General features: G+C 39.7%; 1 protein-coding gene across 2 annotated transcripts in view; it reads left to right on the forward strand.

The window, feature by feature from the left end:
- The window catches only part of TGFA (transforming growth factor alpha), a 134,804-nt gene extending 127,535 nt beyond the window's left edge, over positions 1–7,269 (forward strand). For both annotated transcript variants that reach the window (XM_007476289.3, XM_007476288.3), the window contains exons 5-6: positions 82–191; positions 2,875–7,269. In XM_007476289.3, coding sequence (XP_007476351.1) covers positions 82–191; positions 2,875–2,882 — 118 coding nt within the window. In that variant the 3' untranslated portion in view covers positions 2,883–7,269. The remainder of the gene's footprint in view (positions 1–81; positions 192–2,874) is intronic.
- The last annotated feature ends 5,604 nt before the right edge of the window (positions 7,270–12,873 follow it).

Here is a 12,873-nt window from a genome sequence, read left to right on the forward strand (position 1 = left end):
GAAGCTCAGCTGTGGTGTGGGGCTACAGGCAATGGCTTACGTCGGTGGTCAAGTTCTCTTCTTGTTCCCCTCGTGTTCCAGCTGCTGTCGGATAAGGAGGCCTTGCGAGTGGTGCCGGGGCTTCATCTGTCAGCATGAGAAGCCCAGTGACCTCTTGAAGGGAGGAACAACCTGTTGCCGCTCAGAGACAGGTGAGCACAAATGCCCCGGGATACACTCTGTTGGAGGTTCCAGTTGGCAAAGAAAGCAACCATCTTCTCTCTTGGATGGGAGAGAAAAAGGGGTGAGGCTGGGGAAGGATGGTTGAATTCAGTTTTTTTTAACCAAGTTGACCCTGATTTATTTTGGCATTACTTAGATAAGAGCTGAAAGTGTTTGGTGGCTTTTAGTCAGTCAGCAAGCATTAAGTACCTACTGTGTACAGCATATGCAGTACCTTCAACCTCAGAGTACCTCCAGTGTAATAAGAAAAGGATACCAGCCCAAATCATATTATTTCTGTGATTATATTGTATGTATGATAAGGGCATTAAAGAGGTGTCCACAAAAAAGCTCCATGAAGTTTGGATGGAGGAGGTTATTATTATCCCTCAGGACATCAGAGGTTTTGTGACATTTGAGTGGCTTGGTTTTAAAGAATGAGGAGAATTTCAATGGGTAAAAAGAAAAAGGAAGGCTATTCCAGGACTAGAAAAAAGGATAAGTAAAAGCCTAGCCACATGAGCACACGTCCAATTTGGCTGATAAATGGAAGGGAATAATGTGAGATAAATTAGGGTGGGTCTAGCTTGTGGGGAGCCTTGAATGTCACAGAGAATTTGAATTTCACTCGATGTGGCCAATAGAGAGCTATGGATGATTATAAAAAAAAAATATATATATATATATATATGTATGTATGTATGTATATATGCAACTGAAGAACTGGAGAAATAGACCAGAAAGACAAATAAATAACCTCCAGGGATAGTGGATAGAGTTCCAGGCCTGGAGTCAGTAAGACTCATCTTCATGAGTTTAAATTTAGTCTCAGATACTTACTAGCTTAGCTGTGTGATCCTGGACACCCTATTGACCTCAGTTTCCTTATCTGTAAAATGAGCTGGAGATGAAAATGGCACACCATTTAGATTTGCTGCCAAGAACCCCTCCCCCAAATGGAAAACCATTAGTTTGAGGAAGACATGGTGCTCATTGCAGTTGTTTATGAGGCAATCACAGTCATTTGTGATGGTATCTCATCCCTTTTTGGTGTCCCTTAGCCCATTCTTAGTTTCATTGAAAGCCATAGCTTTGGAATGGGAAGAATGTTAGATTTAGAGTGCAAAAATTCTCCACCAGCAATGCAATGATCCAGGACAATCCAGAGGAATTTAAGAGAAAGAACTCTATCCACATCCAGAGAAAGAACTGTGGGAGCAGAAACGCAGAAGAAAAATGTATGATCCATCATGTACTTCGATGGGGATGTGATTGGGGTTTTGATGTAAAAGGATCACTCTACTACAAATATGAATAATGTGGAAATGGGTTTTGAACAATGATACAAAGGTGCAGAGAAGTTCAGTGACTTGTTTAAGATCACACAGAGAGTGAGAGGCAGAATTTGAACCTAGATCATCTGACTTCAAATTGCTTTTCTACAACATGATGCTGTCTCAGTTTCTAAACCTGTAAGGGTGTTGATTTAAATATCTAAGCTCTGACATTTAGCTCTAAAGACCCCATTAGCTCTAGCATATTTTAATATTCTTCCAAACTCTAAACACTAAACTCTGGATATTCTCAAGTCTCTTATAACTGTGCAACTCAGTGTTCTGTTCATTAGCCTTCCTTTCCAATTCTAAATCTTTTTATTAATGACCAAATTGTGTAGTTTTTCAGGGAAGGACAAAAGTGAGCCATTGTAGGCAAGAAAAATTTCCCATCCCCAAGGTGAAAACCTCCGACCTGTTGTAGATGTTGTGTGCTGCCAAAGCCAGGAGCCATGACACCCTATTCCTCCCTTCTCTCTGATTAGTGGCCAAGCAGGAAATGGACACTGGAACAGACAACACAAGCATAGGCAGGATGAATCCAGAGGAGCTGAAGACCAAATATGCATTACCTTAAATATATGAGTTCCCAGGATCTCTGGAAGATGGAAAAGGAAGAAGGGAGGGGTAGCTCATTTCCTCTGAGATCAGTGGCCTTTCAGAGTCTCCCAATGCTGAGAGCAGACCTCAGCAATCTTTGGGCCTGGTGTCACTGGATCTAGAATTAGAATTAAAGTTGAAATTCTGATTCTGCAAGTTATTAGCTAAGACCTTGGCAAAGTACTTCTTTTCCTTGCCTCCTATGCTTTTGTAAGTCAGTCACCCAACAAGCCTATGAGGCTACCATGTTGGCTGCTGAGCAGTAATGGCCTACAGTAAAACCAAGATGATGGATAGCCTCTTTGTTCTTGGGTGTTCAATGTTGGGTTTTTTTCAGCCCAGCATTTTAAGAGGGTTTTTCTGCTATTCCAGTTTTAATCTGCTGCTCTTCTTCCTCCTCCACTTCTTCCCCTCCCCTTCCTTCTCTTCCATCCTTCTCCCTCTCCTTCATAATAATCATAACAGCTTGCATTTATGTAGCACTTTTATGGTTTTCAAATAGTTTTATTTAAATTTTAATTTTTGTCCTCTCAACAACCTCCTGAAGATGGAGGCAGCAAAAATTGGACTTAATCCTAATAGCCTACAAGCAGATAGTGATGACAAATTGATAGCATTTTTATTAATGCCTGCTCCAAACTTCTCTTGAGAACCAACTCTTTCCTGATGACTTTCTGTTTAGGATAACAGCTGTAATAGAGAGTAACACAGTAACGAACCTTTTTTTCTTTTCTTATAGTGGTCTGAAGGAAGGACACCTGGGATCCAGCCAGTTGGACTGCTGCTGCCTGAAAAAGGAGAAAGGACTCTTCTCAAGAAGTGCATTTTCCATGGAAGCAAGTATTGCTGGGAACATACTAGCAAGCATATTTTTCTGCATTGCCTCAAAAACTTCTGCGCATCCTCTTTATTATTTGCTGGGCTTTCAGAACTCGTCAAGAATTCCATCTGCCTGGAGTTACTTGTTTGTGAACTAAGGATGGAAATCGACAGACATGTAACCCTTAAGACTGTGTTGTTGGAGCTGGATGACAAAATGGTCACAGAAGGAACTGCAGAAAGGGTCAGCTTCTTGTTTACGTAGCAAAGTTTGGTGCAGGTGTGGAGGTGTTTGCATTATCTGCAGGTGTGAGTGTGTGTGCTACCTGGGACGAATTTCGATTTGAAGTTCTTCCTTCCTCTTTTCCCATTCGTGCTTCATTTTTGTCTTATGATGAAATCATTGGGCCATACCCATGACCTCTTTATGGTGTTTGGGAATCCACCTGGAACCATGAGGTTCCTTCAAGTTGTTACAGTTCTGTCTCATCTGTTTGAAGAGGGGAAGGGAGTAAAATGGGGTTGCTGCTTACAATTATGGAAAGACAACTCATCCTAAGAGAAATTGTCTTTTCTAGCTACAGAACCTTTAACACTCGAACCCTCCAGATGTGTCCATGTATAGAAAGACATTGTAAACTCACTACTGCTATTTTTTCCATGGCAATAATTTCTAATTTATTAGATAACTAAGGATTTTCATTTTTAATCTCAAATCAGTGTAAACACACACACACACACACACACACACACACACACACACACACACATACACCCAACCTCTTTAGATTTTCTACTTCTGCTGTGTTTAGTTACAGGTAGAAGTTATAGCTCATAAAAAATGTATTTGCATCTTTTGGTCAGGGGAGGTATTTCAAGCGTCCTAATCATTAATCTTTGGGGAGGAAGACCATGAACGATATCACAGAAAAAAACAAAGCATGACTGAAGTTTTCAAGTGGAGCTTTCAGATACTAAGCCATCCATGGGTTCAGTCTTAGGTGGGATAACTGGCAAGAAAGAAACAGGAAGCTCATCCCCTCTGGAGAGAAAGTGAGTGGCCAAGAGATTCATGCCTGTGTGTATAGGATAAGGATACTCTGGTATGTATATAGAAGATTACTAACTTTAAAAAAATAATAATGTTGACCACCCCTGGAGAAATCTTGGTTGTATTTGGAAACTGCTAGTTGGCTGAGCATCCTTGAATTTTCAGGTCAGATCCAGGAAAAGGAGAGACAGTCATTATTTTCCATGTTGGCTTTTTTAAAAATTGGTAACTTTTACTTTTCCTATTTTTTTCAAGCCATTAACCAAAACATTCTGGTGATTTTTCTGTTTTCCATTAAGGACAACTATTTTTTTTTAATAAATGTCAATGAAGTCTCCTCACCCCTTCTGAGCCACACTTTTCCCTCAGAAGACAGCAAGGTACTCTTGGCTTAGGATGCAGTTACCATCCCTGAATGAACAGTGGTAGATATCTTGTATATCACTAGACTTTGTTAGTTAAAATTTCAAGATAGAATTATAATGAGGTAGATATATATATATGTTAATTTACTGTACCATATACAAGGATACTATTTATTCATTAGTCTTTGGAAAATGAGAGACTTATACTCTTCCATACATTCTGCTCCTCCAGTCTTCAAAGGATTCTATTAAGTCAAGATACTTGGAAATGTTCCTATCACAGACTCCTTCCCGGACCTCATTCTCTTTCCCTCTCCAGTCCCCCACCCTTGTCTCAGTTTAATTCTATTTGGTTTTTTTAAGAACTGAAATAATTATACCATCACCCATTTCTTAACCTTGGAACATCAATTGTTTCCTTTATTAGCATAGCTGGAATCTATGAAATTAAGATTGAGAAGCTAATCTGTTCTTTCCCCAAATCCTCCAGTTCTCCATGTGATCCGAGAGATATGTGTCCTAAAGGCAGGACTTGCGGGGGGGTGGGGGTGTGTGGAAAATTTGCTACTAAAGGCTTTTCCAACTCTAGACCACCCTCTCCCCTCTTCTACCCTGAAACTGTCAAATAAAATGTCAGCTTCAAATTTGCAGGCAAGGACCCTGAGCCTTTCTCTGAAACATGTGGATTGGACTGAGGAACACCCACAGCATCTTTATTCAGAACCAGACCCAGACCCACAAGGCATTTTGTTATTTTACATTCTTCCTCTCCATTCTAGGAACATCCTAGGAGGTTGAGATGACTGTACAGGGGAGAGACTCAAAAGTTCAGGGTTTGGTTTTTTTAAGTTATAATTTGAAAATAGATTTATAATAGTGTTTTTAGATTGGGCCAACATTTTCATTTTAGGCAAATTTGTCTCCTCATAGTCTAGCAAAGGCTATTGGAGCTCTGTTTTCCTTTTTAAACAATTTTTTCAAGTACCAATATGAAGTATTTGTTTTCCTAGATGGACTAACAAATCTAGTCTGTGGGATTTGGTGGTTCTGCTTGTAAGTAGTATTTTCTCTTTGTGTAATTCTATCCCCGTTATCTGTATGTTCTCTAATAAGCATCTGCATGCCTTCCTGGTTGCTAGGGTTAGTTATCATTCCAAGTCAACTGTGTACATGCAGACAGTGAAACCAGGTGGAACTTTGGCTTTCTATAAAAGGATCCTGGCTTTGGATCAGTTACTGCTTTGATTCTCATGTCATGCCAGTGCCCTCATCCTGAATTGTGATAGAATGTCCATTCACCCCATGGCTTTGATCTGTCCCCTAAATGCACTACTGGACTAGCCACACAGTAAGCACCACCTACTAAATGCTTGTTTGGTATTATCTTAAAAGACTCTAGGAAAGAAACGATTTAGATGAGTAAGGACTTGAGGCTTTTCTCAGGGAGAGGAATACAGAGGTCTTTCCTCTCCACAACTCTGTAAAGGACCTGGGGTTGAATTAATAGCCTTCTCCTCCATTTTGGGCTCATTTATTGGTGATTCCTTGCTCAGAAATGGGATAACTGATGAGCACTAGACTAATGTACCATCCAAGGCAGTGATACTTCTCTCTTTGACTGTAAAAATGTCATGTTGAGGTATAAGTCCATTCCGTGCCTTCCTGTGAGCCTCTACAGGTTCTATACTACTGGCTTCAGAAGATCAAATATCCAGTAGGAGTTTGAATCCTCAAGGCCACTAGGCTAATGCTCTGGACAGAACCAACATTGGGATCCATAGATCCTCCGTGTCTGATTGGGGAACTAGTGAAAAGTCACTAGGCAAAAAGGGTTCAAAGATCCCTGGAAAACAGAGCCCAATTATCCAGCATGACCCAATGGCATGGACCCACCTCTTCCTGTTCATTAAACATGGTGCAATCCAAGTGATACATTGGCCTGATTTGGTGTTTCAACTCAGATGACAATCCTGAGCCAGAAGAGTGGTGCCTCCTTTGGCACATGGACCAAGGAATGGGATTGTGATTTGACCTCAGAAAGGGAGCTGGAATATTGAAGCCCTTTTCCAAAAGAGAATCTAGATAGGCTTTTGATGGCTGACATTTCCTGCTCCCACACTGGGCTTAAGAAGTCTGTCTTTACTACTTCTTCTGGGGAGACTTTCCATAGTCAGTTGTAGGAAGGGCATTGCATCAATAAGCTAGTCTTCTGGGGACAGTGTTTTCAGTGTGTGTATGGGCTGTTTGTTATTTACCCACACAATGTTGCCAGGGACAGACATCAAGTTTCCAGGCCTTGATGTCTCCCACCCTGCCTAGCCAAGGGGGTGGAGACTATTCCAAGGCCCAAAGAGAGACCCAAGGTATCCATTTGCACCAATGATGTAAGCACTTATGTTAATGTTGAAATGTTCTCCAGGGCAAACCCTAGCTCTTCTCAGTAACTGAGGAAGCCAGTCTTTCTGAAAGGTCCTCCTACTATCCAGAACAGACAGAAAGACCGACAGCTGCCCACACTCAGAGCTAAGAACTACTTCTTGTAGCTTTTTACTAACTAACCCATCCTGAATCTGTTCAACTTATCATTGTCTTTATTAAGTTTATTTAACCAGCCTGATGCTTTTTAGTCATGGTAACTCTCTTCTGTATATGTTGCACTGAAAAAAGTTAATATTTAATGTTTTAATTTATTTTGTGTGGTAAATTAATTTTGATCTCTGTAATATGTTAATGTGATTGGCAGTTCTTTTCCTCAGTATCCAAGTTAGTTATTTAAAGAGGAGCAAGCAATATAAAATACAGTTGTTTGTGTTTTTCCAGAAATGTGCACTGTGGTTTGATTGTACTGTATCTTGTTTTGAAGGATGAAGGAATGAACTCTTTTTTTGTTTTTCTAAAACACGACTGGGACTTTTTTTTTAAATAAGTTTGTGATATCACTGCAATGATGTTGAATTCTTACTGTGCAGATAGTAACATAAAAATAAGTAAAAGGATCATCGCTGATGTACAAGGATCCAAACAACAGGTAGCATGGAAACTACCTGCCCCCTAGAATCAATGAAATAATTCTGGCAAAAGGAGCTTTTACCAATCACCATTTCATGAGCACATATTTCACACCCAGTATGGTACTAGGTTCTTGTGGGAGAATAAAATATAGCTTTCCTGCCCTAAAGGAGCCTTAAAACTTAATTAGGGAGACAAACATAGATGCACACAAACACAAATGTAGACCAGTAGGAACAGCCTGTAGGAGCAGTGTGTAATGACAAGACACAGATAAGGAATTTGGGGATCAAACATGAGCAGCAGGAGTCAGGAAAAGCTTTGTGGGAAAGGGAAGACAACAGAATTTTTCCATTATTCAGTTTCCAATTTAATCATAGTAAGGATCATCTTTGATTAAAGTATGTGAAGGATGTGGGTGTCCCAGTGAATTTGGAGTCTTGGAGACTTGGATTTGAATCTTGACTTTTCTGATTACTAGCTGAATGACCTAGGTCAAGTCATTTTACCTCCCCTGTAAAGAAAGGGGATCAGACTAGATTATTTTTAAGGTCTTCTTCAGCAGTGAAACTAAGAACCTATTATTTCCTCCTTAGGCTTGTGGAAGCTTAGGTATTGTTATTTATTCCCTAGTGTCTCCTTTAAGATAAACATAATAATAATAGCTGGCATTTTTCAAAAGACAGCATGGTTCATTATGAAAAGTTCTCCATTTGAAGTCAGAGGACCTGAATTTAAATCCTAGTTCTGCTATGTATTAGTTATGTAACCTCTCTTTGGGCCTCAGTTGACTATGTGGAAAATGAGGAATTGGACTAAGGGTGCCTCCGGGCTTCAAACCTGATTTTAAAGTCTACAAATACACTTTATGCTTCTGAAAATGGCAATTCCTATTATATAATATCATTTAGGACATGAAATTTTATTAAAACCATAGAATGGTAGAGTTGGAGGGGACCTTCAAGATCATCCAGTTCCAGGTCAATCCACTCCTCTCCCCCATCTTGAGGAAGAGAAAGCTGAGACCCAGAGAGGCAAAGATCCCCACTTGGCCATCCCAACAGTCCTAACTATTCTCAGCTTTATGTCATCCACAAACATGATAAGCATGCCATCTGTCCCCTCATCATCCAAGACATTAATAAAAAGTGCCCACAGAGCTGGAAGAGGCCAGAGTCAAGATCTGAGCATGTGGGTTTTGAGTGCAAGTGTAGTTTTCCTCCTGGAGGTCTGGTCTGTGAAAAGAGCTCCTGGCTAAGCCAAAAACTTGCCTCAGTTGTACTGATATTGGCAAAAATCTGTCTGCCCTCTTTTTCTCATGCTTTTCAATTCTTGACAGCCTTCCTGAACTACTGATCACCAGTCTAACCTTGCCCATTTATACCTTCCTAAGTCTTCCTCATCTGCTTGTTCTCCAAGCTAGTGTTACTTTCACTTCCATCTCTTCATCTTCCATTGGTGCCTTTGCCCATTTGGTCTTTAGACATAACTTCTTACCTGTTTCTTGCAGGCTCTGATGTAACAAAGAAGGGAATCTAGAAGCACTGAAGCCTCCAAAGTCTCCTAAAGCAATTAAGAACCAACTGGTTAAGACACTGGGATCAAGTGAAAGAAATATTTTCATTCACTGACTCCAGACACACAAGCAGAAATCAGGAGATTAATAGGGAACTTAAGGACAGAGCAAAGTTGTAGAGAAGAACAGATTGTAGGGGTCAAGACCTTGATAAATAAAGCAAAGTTCTGGCTCTTCCAGGAGCTTGCATATCTTCTTTTCAGGCAAGTATCAGGATATCCCAAAGCCCCAAGATAAAAGTAGGCAAAAATTCCATGGATTCTCCCCATTTAGTCATTGATGTTTAAGGAAAAGTCAGGATAATGTCTCACAATAAAGCAGCAATACTTTTCATTTGTGGCTTTATTTTTTCCACTTTTAGAAAGAGCTTTCACATTTATTATTTCTGACTTGGCCTCATTTGTGAGGTAAGCAAGGAAAATGATATGCATAGCATCTGCATTTTGTTTGTTTCTTGGCTTCATCTGGGAGCTAGATAAGGAAAAGAATATGTCTATTTTCACTATTTTACAGATGAGAAAACTGAGGTACAGCCAAGTTAAATGACTTGCCCAAAGTTTAATGGTGAATTTTTTCATCAATTTTTATTAGTAACTTGTCTTACATTGTCTCAATTTCCCCAAAAATTCCCCTCCCCATTACACCTTCTTAAGAGCCATCTCTTCTAACAAAGAATTTTCACATAATGAATTAGTGGCAAAGTCAGACATTTTAGAAGGAGGGAAGGGAAGATGGCCTGATTTCTTCTAGGTACTTGGGGTATTTTCTAAACTCTGATAACTCCAAATACTTTGAGCTCCAGAACCCTTCAATCCAAATCTATCCAGTTTGAAGGCTCTTCCCTGCAACTTTCTCTGTGTTTTTTCTTTACTGTCCTCTGATTCCTGTTATTTTGCTGGGGATATTATACACAGGCACATGCAGAATAATCCAGGGCAGCTATAAAGAGGACCTGAAGTTGAGCCATGCTGATACTGGTAAATTCTTGCATTATAAAGTCACTTTACACTCTCACCCTTATTTCATAGATAGGCCAATGGAGCAAGCACTAGGCATAGTTTGCTTAGGGGGAGGGAGAAGACATAGTGGAGACTCTCAAAGGATTCTGCTATCATCCAAGTAGCCGACAGAAGGGGAAACTATTCATTACAGCTAAGGTGTGACATTTATGGCTATTACTCCTTGGAATCCCCAGTTCTCCAGATCTGAAACTTAGCAAAATGAAGATTCTGAGTTCAGAGATCTAGAGATGAATCTAAAAACTATAATTCAACTCCTCGTTTTACAAATTAAGAGATTGAGGCCCAGGAATTTTGAAAGATTTGCCTTTAAAAAATTTTTTTAAGCAACTTGCCAATGGTCATTCAAGGAGACAAATGTTTGAATACAGATCCACTGATTCAGATGACTTGTGTTTAAGTCCTTAAGCTCCAGATGACCTTAGGCAAGTCACTCATCTCCCTGGGCCTCCCTTTTCTCATCTGCAAGTGAGTTGGATTAAATGGTCTCTGAGGCTCTTTCTAGCTCTAAATCCATTATCCTATGGAAGTCTGAGCAATTAAGATATGTGCTACATGTGTTCCATGCAGTCAGCTCAGAATCTTTGTCCTATTTTCTGGAGTTTCAAATGACTAAAATAATTCTTGATTTCTCTCAGGTGTTTGATGTCTACAAAGCCCTTGGGAAGTTTTTACCCAAAAAAATAACCCAAAAAAATCCAGGTGGAGATTTGTCTTCACCAATGCTTCTGATATTGGGGGGAGGGGGGATAAAGGGAAGGACCTTCTGCTTCAGCCTACTTGTAACTGATGAAGTGCTAGAGAATCTAAGGAATAAATGAAACTCAAAGAAGAGTTGGGCACTATACCAAAAACTATAGTTCATAAAAGTTTCTCCCCCAACCCAGAAATGAGAATGAATCAGAAACAGCCCAGGATACAAGACTAATCATAGTCCGGGTTAATCATAGATTGTTATAAAAGCAAAAAAATGGCCCAGATAGTCCTCATATGTAACATGGAATGATGGCAAGAGCCGGGGGTCCAAAGTCAAAGGGTGTGAGTAGCCTAGTTTTTCACTCCTTGTGTGTACATGGATAAGTCATTATCTTTCTCTGCGCTTTCTTGCTAAGATGTAAAAGTGGCTGGTCTAGATGAAATCTAAGATCTCTTCCAGTTACAAATCTTATGAACCCAGGTTCTAGTTCTGATTCTTTCAATCACTATATGACATTGAGTAATTCACTTTAACAGACCTCCTGAACCTCTGTTTCCTCCTTGGAAAAATGGAGATAATCTTGTTCTACCTACCTCATAGAGGTTTTGAGAGATTCAAATAATAGAAATGAAATCACTTTCTAAAAATTTAAGGTGCTCAATACATCATGATCCTGCTCAAAAGCTTTCAGTAGCTCTCTATTGTCTAGAGGATGAAATATACACTTTTTAACCTACATTTAAGATCTCTAATTTGGATCTGCTACAACTCTTCCAGCCAAATTTGGCTACTATTTCCCAGATCTCTTCTTTCCATCCTCCATGAAGAATGAATTCATGCAAGTCATTTCCCCATATCTGCAATATCTGCCTCTACCTCCACATATCAGTCTAATGAAATCATTCTCTAAAGTATTCACCTCCTTCATGAAATATTCTTTATTCCCTTGCCCCATCCAATTAAAAATGATCTCATCTTCCTTAAATTTCCCTGGAACACTTGTTTGGATCTCTCTTCTATTCTTTCCAGACATTCTATTTCCCCTCTGAGATTACTTCTCATATATCCTCTCTCTCTCTCTCTCTCTCTCTCTCTCTATATATATATATATATATATATATATATATATATATATATATATGTATATATGTATATATCTATATATCTATATCTCTTGTCTATACCTAGTTATTTATATGTCTCCCCCATTAGAATGTGAGCTCTTTGAGGGCAGGGACTATTTGTATCCTTAGTACTTAGCACAGTACATCTAATAAATGCTTTTTAATTGATTGGTTATATGTGTGTTCTAGTTTATCTTCTCCAATGCCCTATTCGATTGTAAGCAACTTGAGGTCAAAATTGAATCCTTTTTTGCCTTTGGACTCCCAGCTTCTACTCAAAAGCCAATGGATTTTCATGCCAAGAAAGTTTTTTTAAAAAGATGTGCTATACTATTGTTCTCAGCACCAAGCTGCCATTTAAAAATTTTTCCCAAGCTCTTACATGTCCCTAATTGAACAAAAGACATGGATTAGAGGAAGGAGTGGAGTGATGCCCTTCTACATTTCCAAACAGCAAAATCCAGGCTCAAGGTACCCTCATTCAGAATGACATAGTCCAGGGGAGACAAGACTGGACCAAAGCTCAAGCTGCAGAAATTGTAATCAAGTTCAGGGTGAATAGGGTGGCAGGAGCAGTGACCCCTATCTGAGACTGAACTCTGGGCTGATAAAATGCCATCCACATTCCTTAGAGGGAACTCCTTCTAGTGCAGAAAATCTGACATCATGGAAAGAATGTGCTGCCAAAGAGCATTTGTAACCTTAACCCTTGCCTGAACAAAACTAAGCAAAGCAGCTGCCATCTTTCCTCTGGATTTCTGGCTGTTCAAATGACGAAACTAGCTCTCAGTCACCTACCTTCCACCACCAATACACACAGACATATCTCTGTCACAGTCAAAGGAAAATGGATCCTTCATGCTAGTGAAAATTTAGCTTCATTCAGATTTTTTTTAAAAAAACTGTTTAATTAATTCCACTTTGGACTGCAGTAATACGGTACCAGTTGTGCTCTGCCTTGATCAGACTGCATCTGGAGTTCTGAATGATTCATAGGCTATCTTTCCTAGAGGCTAGGGACTTGCATTTGTATCCCAACTGCCTAGCACAATACAGGACCTGGTAGGGGATAGGGGAT

The sequence above is a fragment of the Monodelphis domestica genome, chromosome 1 (assembly GCF_027887165.1).
Source record: "Monodelphis domestica isolate mMonDom1 chromosome 1, mMonDom1.pri, whole genome shotgun sequence".
In the NCBI taxonomy this organism is placed as follows: Eukaryota; Metazoa; Chordata; class Mammalia; order Didelphimorphia; family Didelphidae; genus Monodelphis; species Monodelphis domestica.